Source organism: Caenorhabditis elegans, chromosome X (genome assembly GCF_000002985.6).
Source record: "Caenorhabditis elegans chromosome X".
Classification (NCBI taxonomy): Eukaryota; Metazoa; Nematoda; class Chromadorea; order Rhabditida; family Rhabditidae; genus Caenorhabditis; species Caenorhabditis elegans.
In genome coordinates, this window is record NC_003284.9 from 14,674,237 (window position 1) to 14,701,065 (window position 26,829).

The 26,829-nt window shown below is 35.6% G+C and overlaps 4 protein-coding genes and 7 non-coding genes across 11 annotated transcripts; 5 read left to right on the top strand and 6 right to left on the bottom strand.

Moving 5' to 3' along the window:
- The first annotated feature begins 91 nt into the window (after positions 1 to 91).
- slt-1 (Slit homolog 1 protein) lies at positions 92 to 9,088 on the top strand. Its single transcript, NM_078036.8, has 32 exons — positions 92 to 284; positions 328 to 399; positions 847 to 918; positions 962 to 1,033; positions 1,086 to 1,184; positions 1,234 to 1,341; positions 1,410 to 1,554; positions 1,610 to 1,770; positions 2,242 to 2,313; positions 2,366 to 2,437; positions 2,488 to 2,867; positions 3,433 to 3,529; positions 3,579 to 3,779; positions 3,826 to 3,897; positions 3,953 to 4,024; positions 4,073 to 4,221; positions 4,271 to 4,478; positions 4,523 to 4,619; positions 5,229 to 5,347; positions 5,399 to 5,554; positions 5,605 to 5,929; positions 5,975 to 6,108; positions 6,646 to 6,739; positions 6,787 to 6,912; positions 6,957 to 7,135; positions 7,182 to 7,306; positions 7,357 to 7,575; positions 8,130 to 8,237; positions 8,287 to 8,388; positions 8,438 to 8,550; positions 8,609 to 8,673; positions 8,719 to 9,088. Exons 1-32 carry the CDS (start codon positions 139 to 141, stop codon positions 8,789 to 8,791), a joined length of 4,233 nt encoding a protein of 1,410 aa, NP_510437.2. The 5' UTR covers positions 92 to 138; the 3' UTR covers positions 8,792 to 9,088.
- On the bottom strand, positions 4,919 to 4,999 carry C26G2.7. The gene has a single exon (NR_072570.1). It is a non-coding gene; the product is annotated as an Unclassified non-coding RNA C26G2.7 (non-coding RNA).
- Positions 4,924 to 4,997, top strand: C26G2.t1. The gene has a single exon. It is a non-coding gene; the product is annotated as a tRNA-Ile (tRNA).
- Positions 9,089 to 10,312: 1,224 nt separating the features above from the next.
- F40E10.14 lies at positions 10,313 to 10,408 on the top strand. Its single transcript, NR_072571.1, has one exon. It is a non-coding gene; the product is annotated as an Unclassified non-coding RNA F40E10.14 (non-coding RNA).
- Positions 10,409 to 10,640: 232 nt separating this feature from the next.
- csq-1 (Calsequestrin) lies at positions 10,641 to 14,086 on the top strand. The gene is made up of 10 exons (NM_078037.8): positions 10,641 to 10,776; positions 11,725 to 11,844; positions 11,891 to 11,975; positions 12,607 to 12,710; positions 12,764 to 12,875; positions 12,925 to 12,998; positions 13,171 to 13,350; positions 13,398 to 13,637; positions 13,685 to 13,811; positions 13,856 to 14,086. The coding sequence occupies exons 1-10, from the start codon at positions 10,642 to 10,644 to the stop codon at positions 13,930 to 13,932; spliced, it is 1,254 nt and encodes a 417-aa protein (NP_510438.1). The 5' UTR covers position 10,641; the 3' UTR covers positions 13,933 to 14,086.
- A 277-nt stretch (positions 14,087 to 14,363) lies between these two features.
- F40E10.7 lies at positions 14,364 to 14,502 on the bottom strand. Its single transcript, NR_072572.1, has one exon. It is a non-coding gene; the product is annotated as an Unclassified non-coding RNA F40E10.7 (non-coding RNA).
- Positions 14,503 to 16,250: 1,748 nt separating this feature from the next.
- F40E10.8 lies at positions 16,251 to 16,467 on the top strand. Its single transcript, NR_072573.1, has one exon. It is a non-coding gene; the product is annotated as an Unclassified non-coding RNA F40E10.8 (non-coding RNA).
- Positions 16,305 to 16,448, bottom strand: F40E10.10. The gene has a single exon (NR_072574.1). It is a non-coding gene; the product is annotated as an Unclassified non-coding RNA F40E10.10 (non-coding RNA).
- Positions 16,468 to 16,593: 126 nt separating the features above from the next.
- Positions 16,594 to 18,763, bottom strand: sox-3 (Transcription factor sox-3). Its single transcript, NM_078038.7, has 4 exons — positions 18,556 to 18,763; positions 18,373 to 18,498; positions 17,998 to 18,322; positions 16,594 to 16,768 (listed from the first exon to the last, which is right to left on the bottom strand). Exons 1-3 carry the CDS (start codon positions 18,757 to 18,759, stop codon positions 18,014 to 18,016), a joined length of 639 nt encoding a protein of 212 aa, NP_510439.1. The 5' UTR covers positions 18,760 to 18,763; the 3' UTR covers positions 16,594 to 16,768; positions 17,998 to 18,013.
- A 1,689-nt stretch (positions 18,764 to 20,452) lies between these two features.
- F40E10.9 lies at positions 20,453 to 20,619 on the bottom strand. The gene has a single exon (NR_072575.1). It is a non-coding gene; the product is annotated as an Unclassified non-coding RNA F40E10.9 (non-coding RNA).
- A 1,555-nt stretch (positions 20,620 to 22,174) lies between these two features.
- Positions 22,175 to 25,741, bottom strand: hch-1 (Zinc metalloproteinase nas-34). Its single transcript, NM_078039.7, has 8 exons — positions 25,673 to 25,741; positions 25,241 to 25,625; positions 25,070 to 25,196; positions 24,371 to 24,465; positions 24,023 to 24,325; positions 23,764 to 23,975; positions 22,497 to 22,966; positions 22,175 to 22,451 (listed from the first exon to the last, which is right to left on the bottom strand). The coding sequence occupies exons 1-8, from the start codon at positions 25,727 to 25,729 to the stop codon at positions 22,283 to 22,285; spliced, it is 1,818 nt and encodes a 605-aa protein (NP_510440.1). The 5' UTR covers positions 25,730 to 25,741; the 3' UTR covers positions 22,175 to 22,282.
- Between the last annotated feature and the right edge of the window lie 1,088 nt (positions 25,742 to 26,829).

Genomic DNA, 26,829 nt, shown 5'->3' on the forward strand with positions numbered 1-26,829 from the left:
TGTTAATGGACCGGCAGGATGGGAGGACAAGACAAACATCTCATAAAACATTAGTGGACCACCCGCCACTTGTCTAAACTTCATTTTGCAGAACTGAACTACTAATTTCATTGTCCCCAAGGATTTGTGGATGTCGGAATGCTGATTTGCTTCATATTTATTCTACTTATACCTGAAAGTGCCACGTGTCCGGCAGAATGCGTGTGCGTGGACCGAACTGTGTCGTGTGTTGGCCAACAACTCACAGAAGTTCCACAAAATATCCCGAATGATACAATTAGATTGTTAGTTTGCCATGGTTGAAAAAATTATAAATGTTGTTTACAGAGATCTACAAGACAATGAAATAACCAAAATCGGACCGAACGATTTCAGCAGTCTTATGAATTTAAAAGCTTTGTAAGTTTCACTTGGTGTCAGAGTGTCCCTTTTTGGTTTGATCTACGTAGGTCTAGTTGGGAGTTGATACGCAGGGTTCTCAACAGATTTCGCATGGTTAAGAACGTTCTGACGTCACTTTTTGTGGGCCAAAATTTCCAGCATTTTTTGTAGATCAAACCGTGATAGGACAGCCTAAAACCACTCGAATTTTAAAGTTGAACCATTTGAACACTTGAGATAATATCCCTAAGATCAGATCTTGTTTGGGAAAACTGAAAAAAACTCAACTAACGTCTAGTATAACATCATGGCTTCAAATTAATTTTTTTGGCGCAATTTCAATAGAGCAATTTTTGCGATATTTTTGTCGGTTCATATTTGCAACAAGAACACAGCCCTTCACTTTGAAGTACAGTAAATAAAACAAAACAACCCGTTTTTTTTCAATTAAATATTAAATTTCAGACAACTTATGGACAATCAAATTGTCACTATTCACAATCAAAGTTTTAGTTCTCTGGTATTTCTTCAAAAGCTGTAAGTTTCGTAGTCTTGAAAACCAATAAACTCTAGTTTTCAGGCGATTAAGCAGAAATCGTATACGCCATTTACCAGATAACGTGTTTCAGAACAATCTGAAACTTACTCACTTGTACGTTTATTCTTCAAAAAAAAATCAAATTAGTTATTATTTTCATTTTCAGAGACTTGAGTGAAAATGACATAACAGTGGTTTCTGACGCACAACTACAAGGTCCTGAATTTTTGGAAGTCTTGAACTTGGATAAAAATCATATCTTCTGGTAAGTTTTTTTCAATCCGGCTATTCTATTTTCCTTTCTCTTCTTTTAGTCTTGAGAACAATGTGATTTCTTCTTGGGTGTCTCTAGAAGTACTTACACTGAATGGAAACCGATTAACAACATTTGAAGAGCCCTCAAATGCAAGATTCCGACAATTGTAAGTTGCTTGTTTTTGTTTTCAAAAAAGAGCATACCATAGAATGTTTAAAGAAGTTTGCTTTTAAGGGACCTTTTCAATAATCCTTGGAATTGCGATTGCCGTTTGAGATGGATGCGAAAATGGCTAGAAAAAGCAGAGGGGCAGAATAAAACAGTTTGTGCAACTCCACTCAACTTGCAAGGGTCCTCGATAGAAATTCTCCAAGACAAGGTAAATTTTAACTTTGAAGGAAAAAAACGTTGTTAAATATTTTCCAAATTTTCAGTTTATGACGTGTTCCGGAAACCGAAAACGTAGATATAAGAAAACCTGCGAAACTGCGGAAATTTGTCCACTACCATGCACGTGCACTGGAACGACTGTAGATTGTCGGGATTCCGGGTTGACATACGTACCAACAAACCTTCCACCGTCTACCACAGAAATGTAAGTTCTTGTAAATTTTTTTCAAATGAATTGAATAGGTTAACTTATACATGAAATAGGGAAATTTTTGGTTTTATTTTGTGAAGCCTCCCGTGATTTTTGTTTTAAAGTGTTGAAAGTATCAGAGATGTGTGACGCTTTTTTTTTTGAAAATTTACAAAATTCATATTGCTCAAAAATTCCAATTTAAAGTACTTTTTCTAAAGAAAATAGCTTTACGTTTAATTAAAAATTTCGAAAAGTTGCTGTTAATCTGGTTAGAAGTTGCAGAATCTCTTAAAGTTTTTGAGCGTCGTTCTTAAAACTTAAAACTACATCAAGACAACGTATTTCTAGGAAGTTAACAATATTATCTATTTAATTGTCTTAGAAAAAAAAACATTGACTCAACAACAAAAAGAGAACCTGTAAACTTTCCAAGAGTGCCAAGAAGTGTCAAAAAATGTTCTGAAAATTTTTCTTTTGTTTCAGAAGACTCGAACAAAATCAGATTTCATCAATTCCCTCTCACTCCTTCAAAAATCTGAAGAACTTGACACGACTGTAAGTTTATTTTCATCTAGCGTCTTCAGTTTTTGCATCTTTCTGATTTCAGAGATCTGAGCAAAAATATAATCACTGAAATCCAACCGAAAGCGTTTCTCGGTCTTCACAATCTGCACACATTGTGAGTTCATTGGTGTCACTTTTGTTCGAACTCATCAAATTGTATTCCAGAGTGCTCTACGGGAATAATATAACCGACTTGAAATCGGATACTTTCGAGGGACTTGGAAGTTTACAATTATTACTCCTCAATGCCAATCAATTGACGTGCATTCGGAGGGGAACATTTGACCATGTCCCGAAGTTGAGCATGTTGTCATTATATGATAACGATATCAAGTCAATCAGTGAAGTAACATTTCAAAATCTTACCAGCTTGAGTACACTGCATCTTGCCAAGAATCCACTGATTTGTGATTGCAATTTGCAATGGCTGGCGCAAATAAATTTACAGAAGAATATTGAAACAAGTGGAGCAAGATGTGAACAACCCAAACGGCTGAGAAAAAAGAAATTTGCAACTTTACCGCCAAATAAGTTCAAATGCAAAGGTGAGATCAAAAGCAGGAGCGTTGCTTCCTGAAAAAGTTAAACAGAATCTGCGCAATTAGATAAGACAAATGAAATAAACCCGTAGAATACCGCTAATCTACACAGTTTGCCACAAAGCTTTGAACAAGGCTTTTATGCAGGCGCGAAAACACCTTCCTTGCCTCCTGTATAACTCTGCGCGAAACCCGAAAACTGTCGGCCGCTTTGAAAGAACCGCCTTTCGCCATATGTGGTGCAAACACCAAGCCTTTGACGTGAGGTTTGCAGGTTGGAGGCAGGCGTCAGGCTCTGAAACCGCTCATGCTTCCTATGAAAGCCCAAAGTTTGACCAAAGTTTCGCACCCAGTTTTTGAGCATATTGCATTTACTGCACATGTAGCCAATCTGAAATTTCAACGTAGCTCCTACGTTGAAAAAAAGTTTTTAACTGACTACAAATTTTCCCAAAAGTTGAGATGTTGCGGAATCTCTAGTAAACCAGCAAACAGTCCTACCACCGGAAAATACTTCAAATTATTTCCTTGAATTTCGGAAACAATGAATCCAATATAACTCAATTTCCAGGTTCCGAGTCATTTGTCAGCATGTACGCCGACTCTTGTTTTATCGACTCAATTTGTCCGACTCAATGTGATTGCTATGGTACAACTGTTGATTGCAAGTAAGTACCTAAATATACAAAAATTGACATTTACTCGCTCGAATTTCAGCAAGCGTGGACTTAACACTATTCCAACTTCAATTCCCCGCTTTGCAACACAACTCCTCTTATCTGGAAACAATATCTCTACCGTCGATCTCAATTCTAACATCCATGTCCTAGAAAACCTGGAAGTTCTAGATTTGTCAAACAATCACATCACATTCATCAACGACAAGAGTTTCGAAAAACTTTCTAAGTTGAGAGAACTGTAAGTGTTTTCCTATTTCCAATTTTTCAAAAATAAAATTTTTCAGAAGACTAAATGACAATAAACTACACCATTTTTCAAGTATGGTTTTGGATGAGCAATCAAATTTGGAAATATTGTAAGTTGAGGCAGCGAAAAGTACTACAAAAGTTAACCATGTTTCATTTTCTCAGAGACTTATCAGGAAATAACATTCAATGCTTCTCTTCTATATTTTTCAACAAAGCTACCCGTATTAGAGAAATGTGAGTTTTAAATTTTAAAAGGGTATGTACGTAATGCTACGTTTTCAGTAAAGTAATCGGTAACGACTTGCTTTGTGATTGCCGAATCCTTCCGTTAATGTCTTGGCTTCGATCAAACTCTAGTCATTCAATCGACATTCCACCATGCCAGCAATTTCAATACAGCGATAATGAGTCAGATAAGCAACGGTGTGCAGGTATCACATTTTGTTTTATACAAACTGAATCGAAGAATTTACAATTCAGCATTCCCCGAAGAGACATGCTCTGATGACAGTAACCTTTGCCCACCAAAATGCTCCTGTTTGGATCGTGTCGTCCGGTGCTCAAACAAAAATCTCACCAGTTTCCCGAGTAGAATACCATTCGACACTACAGAGCTTTATCTTGATGCCAATTATATCAATGAAATCCCAGCTCATGATCTGAACCGGTTGTATTCTCTTACTAAGCTGTAAGTTGATTGATTGAGGGTAGCGGGAACGTAGAGAGTTTCAGAGATCTTTCACACAATCGACTCATATCTCTGGAAAATAATACGTTCTCCAATTTGACTCGGTTATCAACTTTGATCATAAGCTACAACAAACTGAGGGTGAGTCAAAAAATAACTAAAAGAAGGGGTAGTGGATATGGGAAAATTAATGGAACTCACAGTATGAAAAAGCAAAAGTGGCTGAAAGTAGTGGAATTTCAAATTTACGAGCAAGAAACAAATTTAGTTTGCATATTTTGATTGTTTTATTTTTCAGCGGAATAAAATTTTCGGTACATCCCCAATTTTTCGGACCGAACAGATTGTCAATATTTTGCCACCATCCACTACTCCTTCTTTACCTATTATAACTTTTATACCATCACGTATCTCTTTTCAACCTGATTAGCTACTTTTCTCAACAGCCGCCATAGCTCAGTCGGTTAGAGCGTGGGTCTAATAAGCCCAAGGTCGCAGGTTCGACCCCTGCTGGCGGCAAAGTTTTTGAATTATATGTGAAAGCTTCTATATTTCTTATCAGTTTGATTACAAAATTTTACAAAATTACAAAATTTATGATAAATTGTTATTGACAATTTAAATACGAGTATATGTTGTTCAATTTTTGAGATTTCATGTTCATTATATTTAGTTTTTTTTTCAATTCAGAAAATTCAAACCATCATTGAGATATTTTCAAGACCAACACAAATAATGAATAATTTCCAGTGCTTGCAACCTCTTGCTTTCAATGGATTGAACGCTCTTCGCATTCTTTCCCTTCATGGTAACGATATCTCATTCCTGCCGCAATCCGCATTCTCAAATCTGACTAGTATCACTCACATGTAAATCTTTTTTTTCTTTGATTTTCCGTCTTTGTAATCTGAGAATTTTAGAGCCGTTGGTAGCAATTCGCTTTATTGCGACTGCAATATGGCATGGTTCTCAAAATGGATCAAATCTAAATTTATTGAAGCTGGAATTGCAAGATGTGAATACCCAAATACGGTTTCTAATCAACTTCTGCTAACTGCACAACCCTATCAGTTTACGTAAGTAACTTAGTATATATATTTTTTTTTTCGAACTAATTATCTTCAAGATGCGATTCAAAAGTTCCAACAAAACTTGCAACAAAATGCGATCTTTGTCTCAATTCTCCATGCAAAAACAATGCCATCTGTGAAACAACGAGCAGCAGAAAATACACATGCAATTGTACTCCTGGATTCTATGGTGTTCATTGCGAAAACCAAATCGATGCTTGTTACGGCTCACCATGCTTAAACAATGCAACATGCAAAGTTGCACAAGCTGGTCGCTTCAACTGTTATTGTAACAAAGGATTCGAAGGAGATTATTGCGAGAAAAATATTGACGACTGTGTGAACTCCAAGTGTGAAAATGGAGGGAAATGTGTAGATTTGGTAAGATTTTGTTCGGAGGAACTGAAGAATTTTCAAAGTTTTCAGATAAATTCTTATCGTTGTGACTGCCCAATGGAGTACGAAGGGAAACACTGCGAGGATAAACTGGAGTACTGCACTAAAAAGTTGAATCCATGCGAGAATAATGGAAAGTGTATTCCAATTAATGGCTCTTACAGGTAATTTACAAATTTTTTGTTTTTTCAAACATTAATTTTACAATAAATAACATAATGTTATGGAACTTTTTTGAGTTCTTACAAACAAAGCCCGTGTAAGATTTTGGTACTTTAGGTTTAAAAACTAATCCTTGACCGGAAGAGAGAATTGTACACTCTAAATAATAATAAAAACTACGTTGCGTGTACGCCCAATATAAGTCCGGCCTTTTTGTCTGAAAATCACGAAAATCGAAACCCCAACCAATATCAACCGCCGACATCAACCGAGTTCCGCGCGTCACTATAATTTCCTCGCGACTGGCGGGACACCACGCCCACTGCGAGTTTAACACAGTGGCGCGCGGAACCCGTAAGATGTCAGCGGCCTGATATTGGTTGGGGGACCTGGTATTTGCCTTTTCTCCGTGATTTTCTAAAAAAAAAAGGCGGGCTTATCAAGTTTAAGTTTCGTGGAAAATCAACGAAAATTCAATTTAAGTTTAAAATGCGTGACACAATAATTAACATCTATTGCCTATTACATCACAATTTCAGTTGTATGTGCTCTCCTGGTTTCACTGGTAATAACTGTGAAACTAACATTGACGACTGCAAGAATGTGGAATGTCAAAATGGTGGAAGTTGTGTGGTGAGTGTGAAACCTTCAAAACACAAATGATTATTACTTTTTTTTAGGATGGAATTCTTTCTTACGATTGTTTGTGCAGACCTGGATACGCTGGACAGTACTGTGAGATCCCGCCAATGATGGATATGGAGTATCAAAAAACCGATGCTTGCCAACAATCTGCATGTGGACAGGTTAGATTTTTCAATTTTTTTTTGAATTCAAAAAATAATTTTAGGGAGAATGCGTTGCTAGCCAAAACTCTTCTGATTTCACATGCAAATGTCATGAAGGATTCAGCGGTCCAAGTTGTGATAGACAGATGTCTGTCGGGTTCAAGAATCCAGGAGCGTATCTTGCGTTAGACCCATTAGCAAGTGATGGGACAATTACAATGACTTTGAGAACTACTTCAAAGTATGTGACTTATTAATGCTCTCCGTCTAAAAAGTTACATTTTCAGAATAGGAATACTTTTGTACTATGGAGATGACCATTTTGTATCTGCTGAGTTATATGATGGAAGGGTAAAGTTGGTTTATTATATTGGTAACTTTCCAGCTAGCCATATGTACAGTTCGGTGAAAGGTAACACATTTATCTAATTGTTCTAATTTTATATTTCTCTAAACTTGTAGTGAATGACGGGCTACCGCATAGGATCTCCATTCGAACCTCGGAACGAAAGTGTTTTTTGCAAATTGATAAAAACCCAGTTCAAATTGTGGAGAACAGTGGGAAATCTGACCAGCTAATCACAAAAGGCAAAGAAATGCTGTATATCGGAGGACTGCCAATCGAAAAATCTCAAGATGCAAAGAGAAGGTTCCACGTGAAGAATTCAGAGAGTTTGAAAGGTGAGTTGGTGTGGTTTCAGAAAAAAATTTTACTAGTTATAAAAAGGCAATGATGGACAAGTGGAAAATATCTGAAATATTCATTGCATTTATAAGGCTTTATTGGTATTGAAAAAACATAAGAGAAACCCATTATTTTGGGATTTTTTGAGCTTCAAAAAATATTACGATTTACCAATTATGAGACGACGGCAAATTTGCTGAATTCGCCGAATTTGCCGTGCTCGGCAAATAATAAAACAGACGATTTTTTGAATTTGCCGAGTTCGGCAAATTTCAAAATTTGCCGCACATCCCTTTAGTACATTTAAGAACAGATATCAGGAATTTCACTCATTTTTCTTAACGTTGTTTTTTCGAGAATCTGAAAAATATATTCTAGCGTTCTATTAGAAAACAGTTCTTCGGAAGTTAGAGAACGTAAAAAGATTTTTGAAAAAACTGGAATACTTTCGCTTTTGGTCTGTAATTTGTATATCTTATAGAGAAAAGTTTGGAGATTTTATCAATTGTCATCTTTTCATTATGATGTTTTAAAAAATTACGGTATTAAGGTTGTATCAGTTCAATCACGATAAATGAAGTGCCGATCAATTTGCAACAAGCTCTAGAGAACGTCAACACAGAGCAAAGCTGCTCTGCGACCGTAAACTTTTGTGCAGGTGCGATTTCCTGCAAAAAATCAGTTCACCCTTTTTTTTTATGTTACAGGCATCGATTGTGGAAACGGAAAGTGCACGAATAATGCCCTATCACCAAAAGGCTACATGTGCCAATGCGATTCTCATTTTTCAGGAGAGCATTGTGATGAAAGTGCGTTTTTTTGTAGGAAGTATTTGCAAGTTAAAATGTTTTATTCCAGAAAGAATCAAATGTGACAAGCAAAAGTTCAGAAGGCATCATATAGAAAATGAGTGTAGATCGGTTGACAGAATCAAGATAGCAGAGTGTAATGGTTACTGTGGAGGCGAACAGGTAAATCGAAATCTTCATGTTATTCTGATTCTCAAATAAAGCTGTTATTTTCTTTCAGAATTGTTGCACTGCTGTGAAGAAAAAGCAGAGAAAAGTGAAAATGATATGCAAAAATGGAACAACGTATGTTAGAGAATTCCTAGCTCAAACAAATACTTATTTTTCCAGAAAAATCTCCACTGTTCACATTATTCGTCAGTGCCAATGTGAACCTACAAAAAGTGTTCTCTCTGAAAAGTGACAACTTTAAAGTGAAAACAATTATCCCTTGAACTCCTAGATCCTCGATTTTTGACATGTCATATTCCAATTGTAATATTATGTTGTTACTTGTGGGGTTGCTTGAATAGTCACTTCAACCATACCTAGGCATAAAAATAAGGCCAGTTTTCAATTTTCAAGAAATGAACAACTTTTTGGAGTACACAGCAATTTCACAAGGACCACTATATTTTATCAATTTACGATTCGAATTTTTATATTTTATTTTTCAATTTCCAAATCCAGATTCTCAACGATACCACATAAAACGTTTGCTTTACCAGATTCTTCCTTGCCACGTCAATTCACTAATTCCACAAACGAAATGCAAATCCCATAATACTACCCCGATCGCTGATTTACTGATCAATCCTTGAAAAATCAAGTTTTTGTGTGGTGTGTTGGCTTGAGTGATCGCAGACGCAAATAAATTCGGATAAATGTGCCCCCCTACCAAGCGGGTAGAGGGTGATATGTTTGCCGATTTATTGAGCAAGATGAGGAGTAGGGCGAATGGCAGTATTAGTTAGCGGTACCGATTGATTTCATTTCGCAAATTTCTACGTCGAAGATGAAAAATTATTTCGAGCAGTGACGTCAGTCGGTTGGTTATGATGAAGACTGCCGTTTGGTTTTTGAAAGCCGAATGCTATAGATATTCTTTGCCAGATGTGTGGGCAGATGAGGAACACTTTTTTTTTGCGAAAAGTTGATTTAAAAACAAATGTTTCGGTGCAAAAAAATGTTGGCACCGAAATATGAGCTGTTACTTGGAAATCATGTTACCTTTGTTCTGTTCTGTTAATTCCCTCTAATTTGAAGATATCCTTCAGTATAACAATTTTTCCGTGTTCGAATTATAATTGAAACATATTTTTAAAACAATTTTATTCCGAAATTTAGAGACACTTCGAAACTAAATATTTAATCCAGAACTCAGTTAATTAATTTACAGTAGCTGAACCCCGAAAAGTTGTAACTCAAACACTTATGTTTCTTTACTATTGTTACACTATTTTCGATCCTCAATAACATTTTAAAGTGGTAATTCCTAAGCCTAAATATGAGAATAAAGTGTTTTTGGTGGTAAACTTTTGATGGATTCTATGTAACGCCCTAAACGGATTTACTGTGGTTCGACGCGAGTCTCAGTGAATGTCGGCTGCGCGATTTTATTAAGTGTATTTAAATTTTCAAAGTAGACAGTGTGAGGAATGATATCATGTTTCATGTGTTTTTCTCCTATGCAAACATCTACTTGAATGCTTGTACGGTTATTTTCAAGTTGCCAGCTATGAAAAAAGTTGGAAAGTTGCATGTTCCCCTCACGTTATTGATTTATTAGAGATATGAACTCTTCCAATTGCCCCCACAAACACTGTTGCCTCACCTCCAATCTCGCCCACACTCCTTCAGCTTCTTCATCTTCTTTCACGTAGTTTTTGTTTTCATCTCGACAAATATATAGTGTAAAGTCAATCAGTCACCGGAGGAAAAGGCGCCTCAGGAGCTTCCTGCTGTGCTCGTTTCGCTACCTCGGTATCAAGCTTATTCTCAGCTCCCCCCTTTACAACGAAAGCTGGCGGGGCCCCGCGGATGGCAGTGGAATTGTGTAAGAATAGCGATCAAAGAGAAGAACATCAGTGCCAATGCAGCAGCCGCCAACAGCTAGCGCGGACCTTTTCCACACACTATACCCTTTGACTTTTCTATCCTTGTTTCGTGTCACTTTTTTGTCTTCTTTTTTTGAAAAGATCTCCATGCACATCCTTCCTTCCTTTTATCTCTCGCTTTTTTCTACAGCAAAAAATAAGTTGCGTTGTCTTTAGAATGACTTGGATCAAACTTGCTAGCCTTGCGCTAGTGGTTGTGCTTGCAAGTGCAGGCATCTCCAAAAACGAAGACTTGGAATGCATGTTCTTAGGATATCCAGATCTCGAATACGACGGATTCGACAGAACTGAGGTGAGTTATTTGGATATAGGATTTATAATGTCTATTTTGTCCATTCTGCAAATCTTTTCTGAAAATCTGCAAAACTACCGATTTTGTTTTTTTTTTTACAAATCAAAAATGAATGTACATAGAAATAAATGAGAATTTTGTCAATTTTGTCAATTTTAGTTGGCAAGAGTTGGCGAGAATTGCCAGTGAACTTTCAGGCTTTTTTTCTTTTTCCTTCTTAGGCTTTTTTTCCGTTCAAATTTGCCAATAAAAATATTATTTTAGAGTCAATCAACTTTTTAGAATCCAAAATTACCAAAATACCAAAACTGAACAAGTTTCTAGATTTTTCAACAATTTATCCACTAACTAGAAGGTATAGTTAATAGTTATTTGGTTAGAAGCGATTTTTTTAAAAAATTTTTTTGAAACATTATTCATTAGTATTATCGAAAAAATACGATCGCACACATTTCTCATAATTTACTTTTGATCTACCTGTTGTCTCCGCCCCCAATCTTGTCGCCGTTGTTATTTTGTTGTGGCTGTCTTGTCGAAGGAAGGGGAGGAGCCTCGTCAACAAGGTAGATCAAAAATAAATTATGAGAAAATTGTGCGATCGTATTTTTCGATAATATTTGAGTTTAAAATTATCAATAATTAAATAAAAACAACTTCTAAGCAGACTATAGATTCCTATAGTTAGTTCCTATAGTTCAAAACTAAAAAATTTTGAGAACAATTGTTCTCGACTATCTTGATCATCATTTTTCATTTAATTCTTTAACTTAAATTACTCAATAACAAGACATTAATTTAACTTCACAATGTCAGTAAACAATTGCGTCATTCTAGCAAAACTTGACCTATAACAAAATTTTCGACATCCGGGGTTTTCGAACCAACCTATCATATTACACTGCAACAGATATTCATCTTCACTCAACAAAAAAAAATCAATAATTGCAGGTTCTGACCGAGAAGAACTTCAACAGAACTGTTTTCGCTGAAGACACCAAATCGGTAGTGTTCTTCAACGACGTGGAAGAGGACGACTCAGAGCTTGACCAGTATGAGTGCTTCCTTCAGGTGAAATTCAAAATTTGATAGTTTATTTTTAATTTATGAATTTTAGTTGTCTGCTCAAATTATGACCAAGAGAGGATACAACTTTTACACTGTCAACACCACCAAAGAACATCGCTTGAGGAAGCAGGAAGGTAAACATTTGCTGTTCCACAAAAACTTAAAAAATATTCCATATTTTTGTGTCATGTTTTCAAAAAATTCAATATTTGTATTACATGGTTATAATTATTGAAACGTACGTATTGCTAAAAATTAATTGTTCTATGCCAAAAGTAAAAATAGAAATATGATGTTTTACCTCATATTTTTCCATTTCTTGAAAGTTGGTACATATCTTTTTTGGCAAGATTGTACATTTCTTTTTCGTAAGTTGGTGCATATCTCATTTATATGTACCCACATTGTAATGCTACGAAATTTTGAAATGTCCGTTTAAAGTCATGAATTGATTTTTTAAAGTGGGTCTCGTCACGATCTCATTCATAGTGGCTGCTACAGGTGTCAAATTTTACTTTTTTTGTTAATTTGATTTATAAAATATTTTTATAAAAGTTCAGAATTTGAAATTCACGGAAAATTTAACATTTAGCACGTAGTGTGACGTTTCCGAGAATGGACCATAATCGAATATTATTTTTACCAATTAATCATTTTATGTTGTCGAAGCTTCACAAAACTTGTGGAAACTTAATTTAAATAAAAAAACATTTAAGAATTGGTTAACCTTCTAATTCTTCATTAATTCTTGATTCAAAATTTCAGAAGTTGAAAAGGGAGAGGACACTATTCACGTGTACAAGGATGGTTACAAGATCGAGTACAATGGTGTTCGTGATCCAGAAACTTTTGTTTCATGGCTGATGGATGTACGTTATTTATTAAGTTTTTGCTAATTCCATAAATTATTTTTCAATTTAAGATCCCAGACGATCCAGTGACTATTATCAATGATGAACATGACTTGGAAGAGTTTGAAAATATGGATGACGAATGTGTCAGAATTATTGGATACTTTGAGCCAGGATCAGTTGGTACGGAATGTGAACAAGCTGTCATGCATAAATTTTAAAAGAATTTCAGCTCTCAAGGAGTTCGAGGAAGCCGCTGAAGACTTTATGGGAGAGATCGAATTCTTCGCAGTTGTGACATCTAAAGTAAGTGTTGAGAGCATTTTTTTTCAAAAATGTATTATGAAAAAGTATAATAGATGTTGATTTTTCATTTTTGAATTATTATATGTACCCCAATTTTCACGCTTAAATATCAAATATGGTACTTGAAAAAAAATAACTTAAAATCGATATTCTTTAATAAATGTATTTTTAGTGGGCACGCAAAGTCGGACTAAAGAGAGTCGGAGAGGTCCAAATGCGCAGACCATTTGAGGAAGATCCACTTTTCGCCCCAACTTCCGCTGATACCGAGGAAGAATTCGAAGACTGGGTTGAGAAGAACAAGGAGCCAGTTATGCAAAAACTCACCCTTGACAATTACTTCAACCTTTGGGTATGTAAAGTTTATATCCTTGCTAGAAAAAAATAATCGTGCTCCAGAGAGATCCCGAAGAGGAGGAGAGAATGATCTTGGCATTCGTTGACGAGGAAACCCGTGAGGGAAGAGCCATGAAGAGGCTCCTTGACAAGATCGCCGATGAGAACTCCGAGCACGCTGGAACCCTGGAAATCATTCTTGTCGACCCTGATGAGTTCCCACTTATGGTTGATGTGTGGGAGGATATGTTCGGAATCGATATTGAGGAAGGACCTCAAATCGGACTTATTGATATTTCTGAGGTAGCAGACTCTATTTTATTTGTCAATTAATAGAATGTATATTTCAGAAAGAAGGAATCTGGTTCGATATGTCTCAAGTGAATTTGGATGATCCAAAGAAACACTCCGACTCCAACTTCGAGGCTCTCCAATCATGGATCGATCAGATTCTTTCCGGATCTATTTCTCTTGATGGTGAATAACTTTTTCAACTAAAAATCTATAAAAAATAATTTCAGATGATGATGATGATGAGCCAGAGCCACCAGCACCACCACCAACTCCAAAGGGAAAGAAGTCTAGAAAGGAGCTGTAAAAAAATCACGTTTTTGATCTACCTATTCTTATTTTTCACGTATTGTTATCACACCTTAAACACTTCTTTTCATGACATTTTAATGGTTGCCGCTTGGTAGTTTCTTCTAGTTAGACACAATGTTTTCGTTCAAAATAAACTTTTTTGGAATTTCAATACGGCATTGTTTTATGCTACAAGTGACCCTAATATATAATAAAGAACAAATGAAATAATTAAATGTTTGTTGTAAAAAGCGTTCAACTCTGCAGTGATTTAGGATGTTTTGCCTCGGATGCCAAGGATCTATATATTTTTGGTTTTAGCATCGTATTTAGTAAAATTTTTTATTGTTTTGTAATATGCCCACACATATATATATATATGTATATATATGAATTTCCGGAAATTTTATCTTGTAGGTCACATGTCTAGTTGCTCATTGCAAAACGTTTTTTCCTGTCCAAGCTCATAATTTTCAAAACTCCATCGTCCAAAATTCTCCACTACTTTTTTCAATATTGTTCCACAAAAACCAGTCAGATGATTGACAGTCCTCATTTTCATTGAGTTTTTGTTCTGACCTTAGACATACATACATACACACATTGCACTCAGAAAATAGCAAAAATGCCCGTTTTAAATGCAATGAGAACCAGAAACAGTGAGGGTGAGTGTCAGCAAACTACGTTGCGAAGCAAAGGCAATACGATAATTACCATTGTGTATGTATTGGTATGTCTTTCTTTCAAATTTCCGTTAGATGAAAACAATTATGGGCTACCTTGAGACAAAAAGGCAACACATGGAACTGTGGAGTACTTGGTGAAGTTGAGTTGGAAATTGCAAGACAGTTTGTCACCAATGAAAAATGTGTAACAATTTTATGTGAAAGCCTTCCATTTTTGTTTAATATCATATCTAGCTGACTGGTGAGTATGTACATGTTGGGTAAGTCCACAGTACTTCCTTAATACTTGACAACTGTTGTGCGGCGCAAGGTGTTCATATCAGTGTTTATAACATTAATTTCTGACTATTTTGACAGATGTGCTTAATTTTGAATTTAAATACCAAATAAATACATTAAAATAACGTGTTTCACAAGTTTTTATACTATTTTTTCAATTGCATATATTTAAATAGTGATTTATAAAACATGGCTTTTCATGGACCGTCTCAATTTTCTTGAATTATTTTAAAAATCTGTTACCTGGAATATATATATATATATATTCCTAGTGTATATCAGGGCTGTGCGGCAACCAAGATTTTCGGCAACCTGCAATTACCGAAGTTACCGAACCCTAAAAATTTTGGCAACCGGCAGTTGCCAAAGTTTTTTCAAGGTTTTTTTTCGTTGAAATTATATTTTTGAAGTATGGTCGTTTTATTGTTTACAGTGAAATGCTAGCATTTTTCACAACTTCTCAATGCTTTTTTCTGAGCTACAAAATGTTTGGCATTCATATCTGCAATTGCCAAAGTTGCCGAACCCAAACCACATACTTTGGGCAACCGGCAACTTTTCGTCAACCGGAAACTTGGTTGCCTACTTGAGCGGTTCCGGGTGTTGACGAACTTTTTTCATGGGAAACTAATATCGGAATTGGATTCAGCATACCAATAAATCTTTGTATCTACAAGCTTATCCTGATATCTCAAAAATTGAGCGAAAAAGAGCAAAATATTGAAACATCTAACGCCCACCTGACCCATGAGATTTTTTTAAACATTAAATTTATCAGTTTCAAAATTACATTTAATGTGCATAGTACATAGGCGTCCACAGTAAGTTCAACCATATAGTGCTTCTGTCGTGTTTTCAAAAATTAATTATATTTTCATGCTTGTAAAGTAACGCTTGAAAAAGTTTTAAATGATGTGTCGTTCTCGAAAGAGGAAGTTCAAGTTTTGATGTTCACATAGCCAGGTTTGACTAGGTTTGGATAAGACCAAATTATAAGTCGTGGATTCACTGGAGCACTTGTTAATTTTTGTTTAATGGTAAAAATACTGTAGCGTCATGTTCAAGTTGCTCATTATTATGTCATAAGCAGTTATAAATCTTATGTTTCAACTTAGATAAATTGAGTATTAACTTAAGGTCGAAAAATTCTCGCAACATGACCTGTTTCTATAAATTTCCATCTAACAAATGACCATGAAATGGTTTAGACTTCCCTCAACTTTTTTCTCAGCGTGTGAACCGATTTGATTAGGCGTTTTAAGTGCGGACATTGTTCTCTTTGTTCAGGCAACCTCAACGAAAAAAAAAATGTAACTCCATGGGGGTATCGGTCGTCAATGACAGAGGAGGTGACAGGGGACAGCAAATGGTAAATATCAATGGCAAGGGACAGTGGGGGTGAAAATAAAGGAGAGAGGAGTAAAAGTTGTTGAATACCTTCTTTCCTTCCTTGATTCTATTCATTCGTTTCAACCAACAATGAATTGGAAGTTTGTTCTTGAACAATTCAATCTATTGTATTGAATTTGTTGTACAATAGAAGTCGCAAAAATTGAATACTAACATTACATTGGGCGCCTATTTATTCTTGTACACTTTTGCGGCAGGCACACTTTGAACAACCGTTAAAAAAAATACCGTATCCTGGTGATGAGCTTTTGAGTGCAGCTGACAAATAGATAAAATTGATAAAACCCAAAGTTTGTAGTTATTTCTTCACAAAATTTTATATTTCATTTATGGAAGATACAGCAAAATAGAAAAGTACAGGTAGGTTGCACATAGCACATTCGAATCAAAATTATCGAAAAATTAGAATCAATTTGTCTGTATGGCATTTGTAGGGAGATTCTGCTCATTGAAGGTGAAGCATGGTATTGAGCAAACCTGAAAATCAGATGGTAGTTTAAAATACAAAGTAAAACACAATTCCCAAACACATATAGACTATTCATCATTATTCTGAGTCATTTTTATTGTCTTTTCTCCGAAAGCGATAAGAAAATGGAATCATTGCTCATCTTCAAATCTAAACTGCACACATATGTCAATCATTCAGTAAACAGTACATTTCAACACAAAGCGCGCGACTTATTCGACTTATTCGCGCATGATACACTCACACCTTTTCATTCATTCATTTTTTGTGTGTTGGAAAAAATCAAACCGATACACTTCAAGTGAAAATAATAAGAATTTGGCATGGAACAATGTAACCGTGTGTAACCGGAAGTGCGCGAGGTGCACAATACACAAATTGGCGGGAGTCGAATTTAGTGGTGGTGTTAATTCAAAAAGAGAAGGGGGAAAGGAGGGTTTTACACTTGGACGCGTTTCTTATGGTTATGAACCGATTTCGGTCGGAAACAAGTGACCGACCACCTAATGTCTTTATAGCGGAAGAAAAGGAATGAATGACTTGTGGGAAAGTTGATATTTGAAAATTGAAGTGTAGTAAATTGTTGGGCGATTTGTATAGTTTGAAACAAGACTAGATAAGAATTAAGAGCAAAACGTCAACTAGAAGTTCAACGGAACATCAAGCCAACAAAAACCGTAAGATATATTCTTCCCAAAAGCTTTGCCTACCGTTAAAATTAACTTAATCTTTAAAAGTAAAAATTTCAAAATTTCTCAAATATTGTGAGCCTAAACTACTAAATTTTAATGTTAAAACTTTTCAAAAATTATTATTGCGTATTCAAGTTTTGATATGGAAAGCCTCAAATAAAATATTTTCAAATTTGGGTAGCTTGTTCATTACAGCCGCTGACTTATTTTTTGTCGATAAGCTCACAAAAATAAGCAACACATTTGTGTATTTATCGACTGTAACTTTTTTTAAAAATAAAACAAAAATGGAATCAACTACTGTAATATGGGATTGCGGTAGTTTGGGATTTCAGCTACACCGATTAATTTGTTTCAAAGTTTTGAATGTCAATAACACATATATAAGACTTTTTCTAGAAATTTTAGAAATACAGAAATGACTAATATATTGTTATGATACATTTTTTACTCTTATGTGGCTCTTCAAAGATCAACATTTCTCTTTTCTGTTAATTCAAAATACCTATACCTTATTAAACAATTCAAAAAAAAGTGTAACGTACATGACAATTCAGCAAGTTACGTGGCAGGAGCTGTTGGCGTTGTTGAAGCCGACACTTGACTTGCAGCAGCCACGGCTGCAGCTTGTCTCGCATAAGCAGCCATCATATTGTATGGAGCATAGGTTGAGCCGGATAATACGGGCGATTGGAAGAATGATGAGTAGTATTGGGAGAGGTCATGGGTTTTCAATGAGTCGAATGCTGTGGAATAGTTGAAAAGTGATTGTGGCGGGATGGTTGGCATGGCGATGTTCAAACGAGGTTGTTGCTTCAGATTGGAGGATTTTGGCTTTCTTCGTGGACGGTATTTGTAGTCTGGGTGCTCCTGAGTATAGAAATTAATAATATAACTATTGAAAAATGTAATTAAACTACCTTCATATGTAAAGCTCTGAGCCGTTTTGCTTCATCAATAAATGGTCGTTTTTCCTGCTCTGATAGCTGTTTCCATTCTGCACCCAACCGTTTACTTATTTCGGAATTGTGCATTTTTGGATTATCCTGAATAAATTACTTACTTACATAATAACCTAAAAAATTTAAATATTTAAAATGCACCTGTGCCATTTTCCTTCTCTGTCCTCTGCTCCAAACCATAAATGCATTCATCGGCCGTTTCACATGATCCAGCGAGTTTTGTAGATCGACTGGAGAGCCCGGAGGGCTTAAACCAGATGAAACAGACGTTGTGTCTTCGTCATAAGATGTTTTTGCAGCTTCAGTGCATAAAAGTGAAGGATACAGACAAGAGAGGTCAGTCATACCGCTGAAAGACAATGTATGCTAACAAAACTTTTGAAAAAATTAATACCAAATACAAATAATTTCGGGAAAACTTTGGAAATAATTTGAAAACAAGAAACTAGAAACCGAGAACTGGAAACCCTACTCATAAAATAAACGTAAGAGAGAAAAGAAAACCTGAATGAGGAAATGGTAAATTTCCGAAAAAAAAAAGAAAGAGAGACAGACGCGTGCTATATTATGCGTGTCCTCCCTCGTCTCAGTGGCCAACAAGAGGCGGCGCACAAATAGACGAGAGACAGTAGGCGGAGCCAAAATGAGTTGCGAGGAAATACGGTAATCGAAATTGATACTCAAGATGGCTCCTATGTGACCCTACTGAAATAGCAACTTACGCTGATATAATGATTGCAAGAACTCGTAGGAAGGTGAATGAAGTCAAGCATGAACTGTGAACTAATTTTGCAAATTCTCAATATTTCAAAAGTTATTCAAGAGTTCCTAGTTAGTTTAGTTCAGTGAAGCAAAACGACTTTTCTAATAATAACGGAACACTGAATACCTAGTTTGAGCATTTTCAAAAACGAATACAAGAAAAACCAAACACGTTTTTTTTTTCCATGAATTCTTATTCGACATCATATGACACTGTGCTAACAAACACATCGTGCTGATACTTTGGATGATACAATGTTTTAGATCGAACTTTTTACAGAGGAAAGTTAGGTGAAAAGTGACGGTTGACGATGGACGATGGGGCACAATATTTAATGTTGAAAATGTGTAAATTCGTGTTCTGTTTAGAATGTTGATTGTTCACTTCCGACCCCTCTCCGAACAGAGTTGGACGGGACGCAAGGCAAGAAATTTCAAAAAATTGCAAACGTGTTAAATCCTTAATTTAAATCCATTTCAAAATTTTTATGGTTTCCAGCACAATTATGTTTTTGAGCTCAACAAATTTTTAAATTGTTACCTGAACGTATTCAGAAACTTATATATAAAATCTATAAAACTAGATTTTTTAAATACCTAAATGATGTATCAAAACTTTCAAAATCAATTTGAAATTTTAATAAATATGTAGAGTATCTTTAGTATGGATAAACTTAAGATAATCCAACGTGATTGAATGTTATAGGAAAAAATTGAAAACTTTAGATTTAACAAACTTTGCAATCAAATTTTGGTAAATTGTTTAATATATGAAAAATTTGGGCTTCAAGGTACTTAGAGTATTGCCGCTTGTTTGAACTACTATTAAAAACAATTGGAAAAAAATTAAAATATACTACTCCTAGTGAAAAAGTTTTTTGGTCGACTTCAAAATTATGATAGGTAAAAGCTTTTTGACTGTGTATATATAAAACGTTTTACAGTGATATTTGGAAATTATAGCATTATAAGGCATATGCTCATGCTTAAATACTGTTATCCTATTTTTAATTTTCAAGCATATGTATATGAGTTATGAGGCATATGTATATGAGAACTGAGTCCCTTATTGTACCTCTAACTGGAAAATGTGTAATGTTTCACGTTCTAGACTACATTTTCTCTGTACTCATTACCTCCGTACCTCACCCTGTACCTTGAAATTCTACAGTACCCCTCTCCTGTAAACATTAGCTACTCACACAAAAAACAATACACTTCACATGACAAAAACTATTATTTTTACAAGAATTGAGAAAAGAAAGGGAAAAATGGGAAAGACAAAGCTGGCGGATCCGAGGTCCAGCACGCTTGAAAATGGTTCCTTTCTACAATGTAAATTTGCGATAACTTCGTTTTCGGCCCCTCCATCCCCCTCTCTTCTCTCACTTCTCCAGCACACCGCCCGAAGGCACCCACCACACTACCAGCACTTCAGAACACTTCTGGAGGACACGAGTTAATAAAGAGGAGAAGAGCTGTGATGGATTAAACAGTTAATTTGATGATTGCTCGCGCGAAGGTTTTGTGCAGATTATAAGCCAATTTGTTGTTTGAATAGATTTCATTGGCGTTTATAATTGAGATGAAGTTGAGATGCCACTAACACTTTTGTTTGTTTGTTGAGATGTTGTCCTGAAATTCAGAAAAAAAAGAAAATGATAACCGTTCTAGTCTGACATAGCTTAAAGTATTGGCACAGGTTGGAAAGAAGATCATGTACGTAACTTGTCTATCGTGCATTTTTTCTTCCCCGGACACTGTTTCAACATTTTTTTTAATTACCAGACAGCTTTTGAAGGCTGAAATTCATAACTTAAAATGTGTGTATTTAACAGGTACTCGCTTCAATTTTTGTGGAATTTAATCGAAAACATACTCAGAATAAATGAATAAATGAATAAAGTTACAAATAGATTTTTAAACTTTTTCTGTTTTTTGTCAGCATCTAAAAAGTTTTTGAAAAATTTGTAGTTGTTTTCTTTTTGGAACATTTATGCATGTTCGAAGACCTAAAACTTTTTAAGATAAGTAATTGAGTAATTGACCATAAAATAATACTCGGAGAAGTTTTTTTACTGATTTTCAAAATTATGACATGCAAACTGTAAATTAAATTTTTTTTTCAAAAAACACACACTTTTAAATTGTTTAAAGTAATATAATTCCAAAAGTTTGCCAACTGGTGATACCCTTTTTTTAAGTACAGTAGGCACAAATAGTGGTTTTTTCTCCACTCATTTATGCTAGTAACAAAAAGGAGACCGGTCAATTGGTGCCACCCATCTGACTTTTTTAAATATTTTTTACATTGTTTGCATAAGTACCTCTTGGTTCTTATTCACATAAAAAATTGAATTTAGATTATATGTTTAGTTTTGCCGATTTTATTCTAAACATTTTCTACATATCACTCCACTTTTCCATAATATTGTTTGATATCCATTAGCATAAAACATACGATTAAATGATGACACTTCATTAGCCATTGTCATACGGTATTTGCAAACACACGCCGCTCTCTCTCTCACTGCCACTTTGCTTCCGATCTTTGATAAAAGCCAAGTTTACAAGACGATTTAATAAAGGGTTTTATGAACTTTGACATTGTTGAATGCTCAACATTGTTGCAATTGACTTCTATTGTGTTGATGACCGTAACCACTGAAAAGCCCCCAAAGCTTACATTTTATTAGATTTGACTGATGCCGGATGGGAGTCATATAATAGATTTGTAAATTGAATCATGTATTCTTCTTGGCGTGGATTCTTGACATAATCCTTTGGGAATATCACTTATTATAATTTGGCTTTGGTTCCTCTTTTCTTGGAAATGTAGAAATAGCGTCATTTTATAAAAAACAGGATTTGAAAATTATTCTTGAAAAACTACTGAAAAAAGAATCGGATCTTACGTCAGATTGGAATTCCAGAAATTGTCTTCGTTTAAAGTTTTTTGGATAGATTTTAATATTTTTGAGGGTAAAAAGTTTGCAAATAAGATGAAAAAAGGTATTTATTAGATAAATTAAAATTTTAAATATTGTTATTGATCAAAATACTGTTGAGATTGGTATTGAAAGAACATTGAGAAATTATCTAAAAGTTAGCCTTTTCTCTGCTCAACATATCGTTGTGGAGCCGCTGGTGTATCTGCTCCTGGCCGTCTACAGTATCCAGTGCCGAACGATGTTACGTAGAAGAACGGACGGCAGCAATATCCTCCAGTACATGGGTTGGTGTTACAGTAGACAGTTTCCACGTAGGTACCGCATCTGTAATTCATAAAATAAGTATCAGAATAAATCGCATTCAGTCACCTTCTCGATTGAGTTCCACATCCTCCACATTGTGCGGAACAAGCCGACCAGGATGCACATTGCGATGTTGACGTGGTGGTCGTAGGTGGAGCTTGGGTAGTGGTGGTTGTTGTAGATGTGCGAGCGGTAGTTGTGGTTTGCCTGGTAGTAGTTGTAGTTGGGGAAACGGTTGGAACCGTTATTGGAGCCGTGGTCGTGGTGGTGGAAGTGGTTGTTGGGGCAGATGTTGAAAAAGTTACAGGATCATAACGATAGTTCAATGAGAACCTCGCTCCGTTTACTCCTTTATAAATCACAACAAGAGTATTGGTTTCAGATAAGGAGATAGTTGGATAAGATGCACAGAATCGTGCTCCAACTCTGCTGAAATCTCTTCCGTAGTTGATTTCCAGGTAGTTGGTGGTGCATGGAGAGTATCGGGAGAATGTGGCAGCTGTCATTTGGAAGTAGACTTTTGCGCCAACTGGGGCCTGAAAGAAATGATGTCAGTTCAAGATTTTTAACGAAATTCTGTTTAGAACTGTTTCAGTTCCAATAAAAGTAAAAATGATGTGTTTTCTAACAAGACCACAAAATTTTGATCGTAAATTTTAAAGAATTTATTTATATTTTATGTTTACAGACGTTTTGATTTTATCACTCGGCATTTGGCTCTAGCTTCTTGTCCGAATTTGGCCAAAAAAAGCTTGGATCAGAAGCTGGCTAAACTTGGGCAAAACTTTGGTAAAACTTGGATTCAGGTTGCGCCAAAGTTTAACCCAAGTTTCACCAAACTCTTGCCCAATTTTGAAACTAGGCCTTCCGCGAAGGCGAGGCGCAAAAAAGGGCACACCACGCCTGTGCGCCCACATTATCACACTCTGTGTACTGCGGCCGACACTGCGCGGGACCTCGCGTAGTGTGGAGCGGTCGGGCTAGAGTTGCGCCTTCTTGGAAGACCTATTTTAAAAAAACCAAGAAAAGTTTGATCCAACGTTTGGCAAGAGTTGGATGACACTTGGGTTAAACTTTGGTGCAGTCAGAATCCAAGTTTAGCCCAGCCTTTGGCCACCTTTGGCCAACTTCTCATCCAAGTGACTATTATTTGAGCCAAACTTGACAAGAAGCTAGAGCCAAATGCCAAGCTCATAGCGGCTTTGTCATCGTTATTATGTTCGAAATTTAATATCTTACAACTTTGGTGTACATTGATCGAAAATATAAATCTAAAATCTTCAAAAATCAGCACACTTATTCCAAAATCTCGAGGTAAATACAATTTGCTCACCTTGATAACATAATTACAAGTCAAGGCACCTGATGCAGAAATAGTTTGAATGGAACTTGTCGCAGTGATATCTCCTGCACCACACCCATTACTATTGGTTCCGGCAACATCACAAAGTTGTCCACCGAAACCAGGTGGACATTTGCAGTTGTTACAGTCATTTGGATTGATGTACCCACCATTTTGACAGTCGAGGTAATTAGAACAAGTAGCTGAAAATTCAAACTAAGAATCAGTTATGTGATAGTTTAAAACTTACAATTACAATAAGCAAAGTTAATTCTCTTGACATCTGCAAAAGATGGAGCGACTCTCTGCCCAATAGTTGCTTGAAAGTTTGGATCACGTGTAGCAATTGTGTTTCCGCCGGTAGAGGAGAACGCCGCCTGGTCATAATGCATAACAGATCCGTAATCGTAGCCAACTCCGTAGTCTACCATACTAGATGCGGACTGTTTCGTAAATTGAGAAAGATACATGTCTTGAATGTTTTGGGTGAGAATTGAAACATAGTCATCACGATCGTAACGAGCTTGTTCGTGGTAGAATCCAAGGGCGTGACCTGAAAAATGAGTTGTGTCAATTTATTTTGGCTTGGGACGTTTACCTATTTCATGGCACACTGTTCCAAGCGAGGTGCATCCCCATCCAATTGACACGTCTTGAGGAAATCGGCTCACCTTGCCAATATTCGAATAACACCTGTAGTTTTTTCCCAATCACGGAATGTAAATGTGTACGTTTGGACAAAAAAATTGTCAGGGCAGAAAGCGAAAATACGAATTTTAACTGTTCACTTTTAGTATTATTTTTTCTAAATTTCAGCGTTTCTCAAAACTGTTATGATTTTTTTGAATTTATTCGATTAATTTATAATTAGAAATACAATTTTACAGCTTTTAGATAAACTTTTATAAACTTAAAACTCTATTAATCCTACACAGTTAACAAATATTTTTGTTTTAGTGTTTAAAGTATTTTTAAAAAACTGCGCTAAAAATGTAACAAATTTACAATAAAATATATATGCCTTGTGTGTCATCTATTTTTGTTATTTCCATTTCAACACCAAAATCTGTGAAAAGTCACTATTTTCAATCTTCAAAATTTGAATCGGAGAGAATCATATATAACCTGCTTGAACTGTCCGTAATTCCAAGTGGAACATTTTTCAAAAAATAAAATTTGCATTTGAGATAACTGCATTAATTCCTACAGTTAAAAAATTGCTGAATTTTAAATATTTGCATTATTAAAATAGTAATCTTAACAAAGATTAACTGTTTTTGAATTACAATTCACTCACCCGTTGCCAGATATGAATCTTAAGGCATTTTGCCTCGACGAGGAACTATAACTATTCAATCTTGTGAATCTTGCGCACGTTTCCTGCTCCCATTTTGCTACTCCGGCCAGAACCGCATTCGTGTTTACTGAAAATCAATATTATGACAATATGCTTAATTATATTAGTCACCTCCTGATGATGTATCAATATAGTATGGCACTGGGAATGACCAACGTTCTGACAAGAATGAAGTCATTGATCTCTTTCCACGAATTGCGTAGAGGAATTCATTAGTTGAAGATTTGCGAGCCCAGTATTGATCACGGACGTTTTTAATAATCAAATCCATTTGTTCATCGGTAAGTACCATGTCTCCTTCGAAAAGATACGGAATTTCATCGGGTTTGCTTTCAATTTTGTCTTCAAAATCCAACGCTGAAAATTCATCGGGTTGTGGAATGCCAAGAATATCAGCTTGAAGTTTGTTCAAAATGGTCATTTTGTCCATGAATTTTAGGGCATCTGCTTGTTTGAAAGGTCCCTTTCCATTAACGAAGTCGGCAAAATAGCTTTTCTGAAACAATATTGTTTTTTATTAAGAACAAAAGAAACACAACTCACAGCATGACAAATTGGAAGAAGGCACAGAACGATCAGCACCGGCCAGTAGGAAACCATCGCGTTCGAATGACAGAAATTTGGAGTTGTTGCCAGACGAGATGTCTTATCCCATCCAGAAATCTTATCGGGACTATGCCGTGGTATAATATACGGTAAACACCCTCATTATTACTCATTTTTCTGATATCTCTTTGAGATTATTAAAGGATGCGGGCCATGGTGGGTCAAGGTTTCTCTAGGATTGGCCAGAACACACGTTTAAAGATCAAAGAAACATTGAACGTGATATTTGATCATTTTGTGGGAGCTGGACGTTACTATCATTTTTCAGTGTGATCCCTGTTAAAAAAATGTGGGCAAAAAGCCATGATAACTCCTCTTGTTGACTATTGACATATCTGGAATCAGCAAGTGTAAATGCGTTTTTCTATCATTTTGAAATTACATTGGTCTGATTTTAAAAAAAACTTAAGAACAATCTGTTTTTTAACCGCTATGCACTGCGAATCTGGGAGCCAGGTACGCTGTCTGGTGGGGCTCCCACTGAGCTATAATTTAAGCCAAGTCCTGGCTGGAACTATGGCCAATAATCCAGTCGTGAATTGCTCCACTTTCCAATAGAGGCTGGGTGAACCTAAAGAGTGAGGCCGAACTTGAACACGTGACCTCTAGATTGCTAGCGGTCACCACTGCCGACTGAGCTAATATCTCCCAAATATTATACAAAATTCGACTTGAGAATCTATTGGATGTTATATTTGTAATCTGATTCAAATTTCAATTTTTTAGTTTTGTGTTTAATATGTACAGTGTTCATGCTTAAATTATGTAATCGAGAAAAAACCAATAAATAATTTTTTTTCATAAACATATTCAGTTTTGGAGTTCATCATCGGAGTCGTGTTTTAAGCTAAAACCGGAAATTACAAAAAATTTTAATTGCCCCTAAAAATATATTGAAGGCTATTTCCAGTTTTCTTCATACAAAACTTTTGTTATCGTGTATTCTGATGTTTTTCAAAATTTGATAAATAGTTGGATTTAATAAAATATCAGCTTGAATATTTTTAATTTAAAAAATTGTTCCAAAATCACACGATCAAAGTTTAGTAAGAAAAAAAATACGTGTTTATTCTCTTCGCCAATTTTGAAAATTG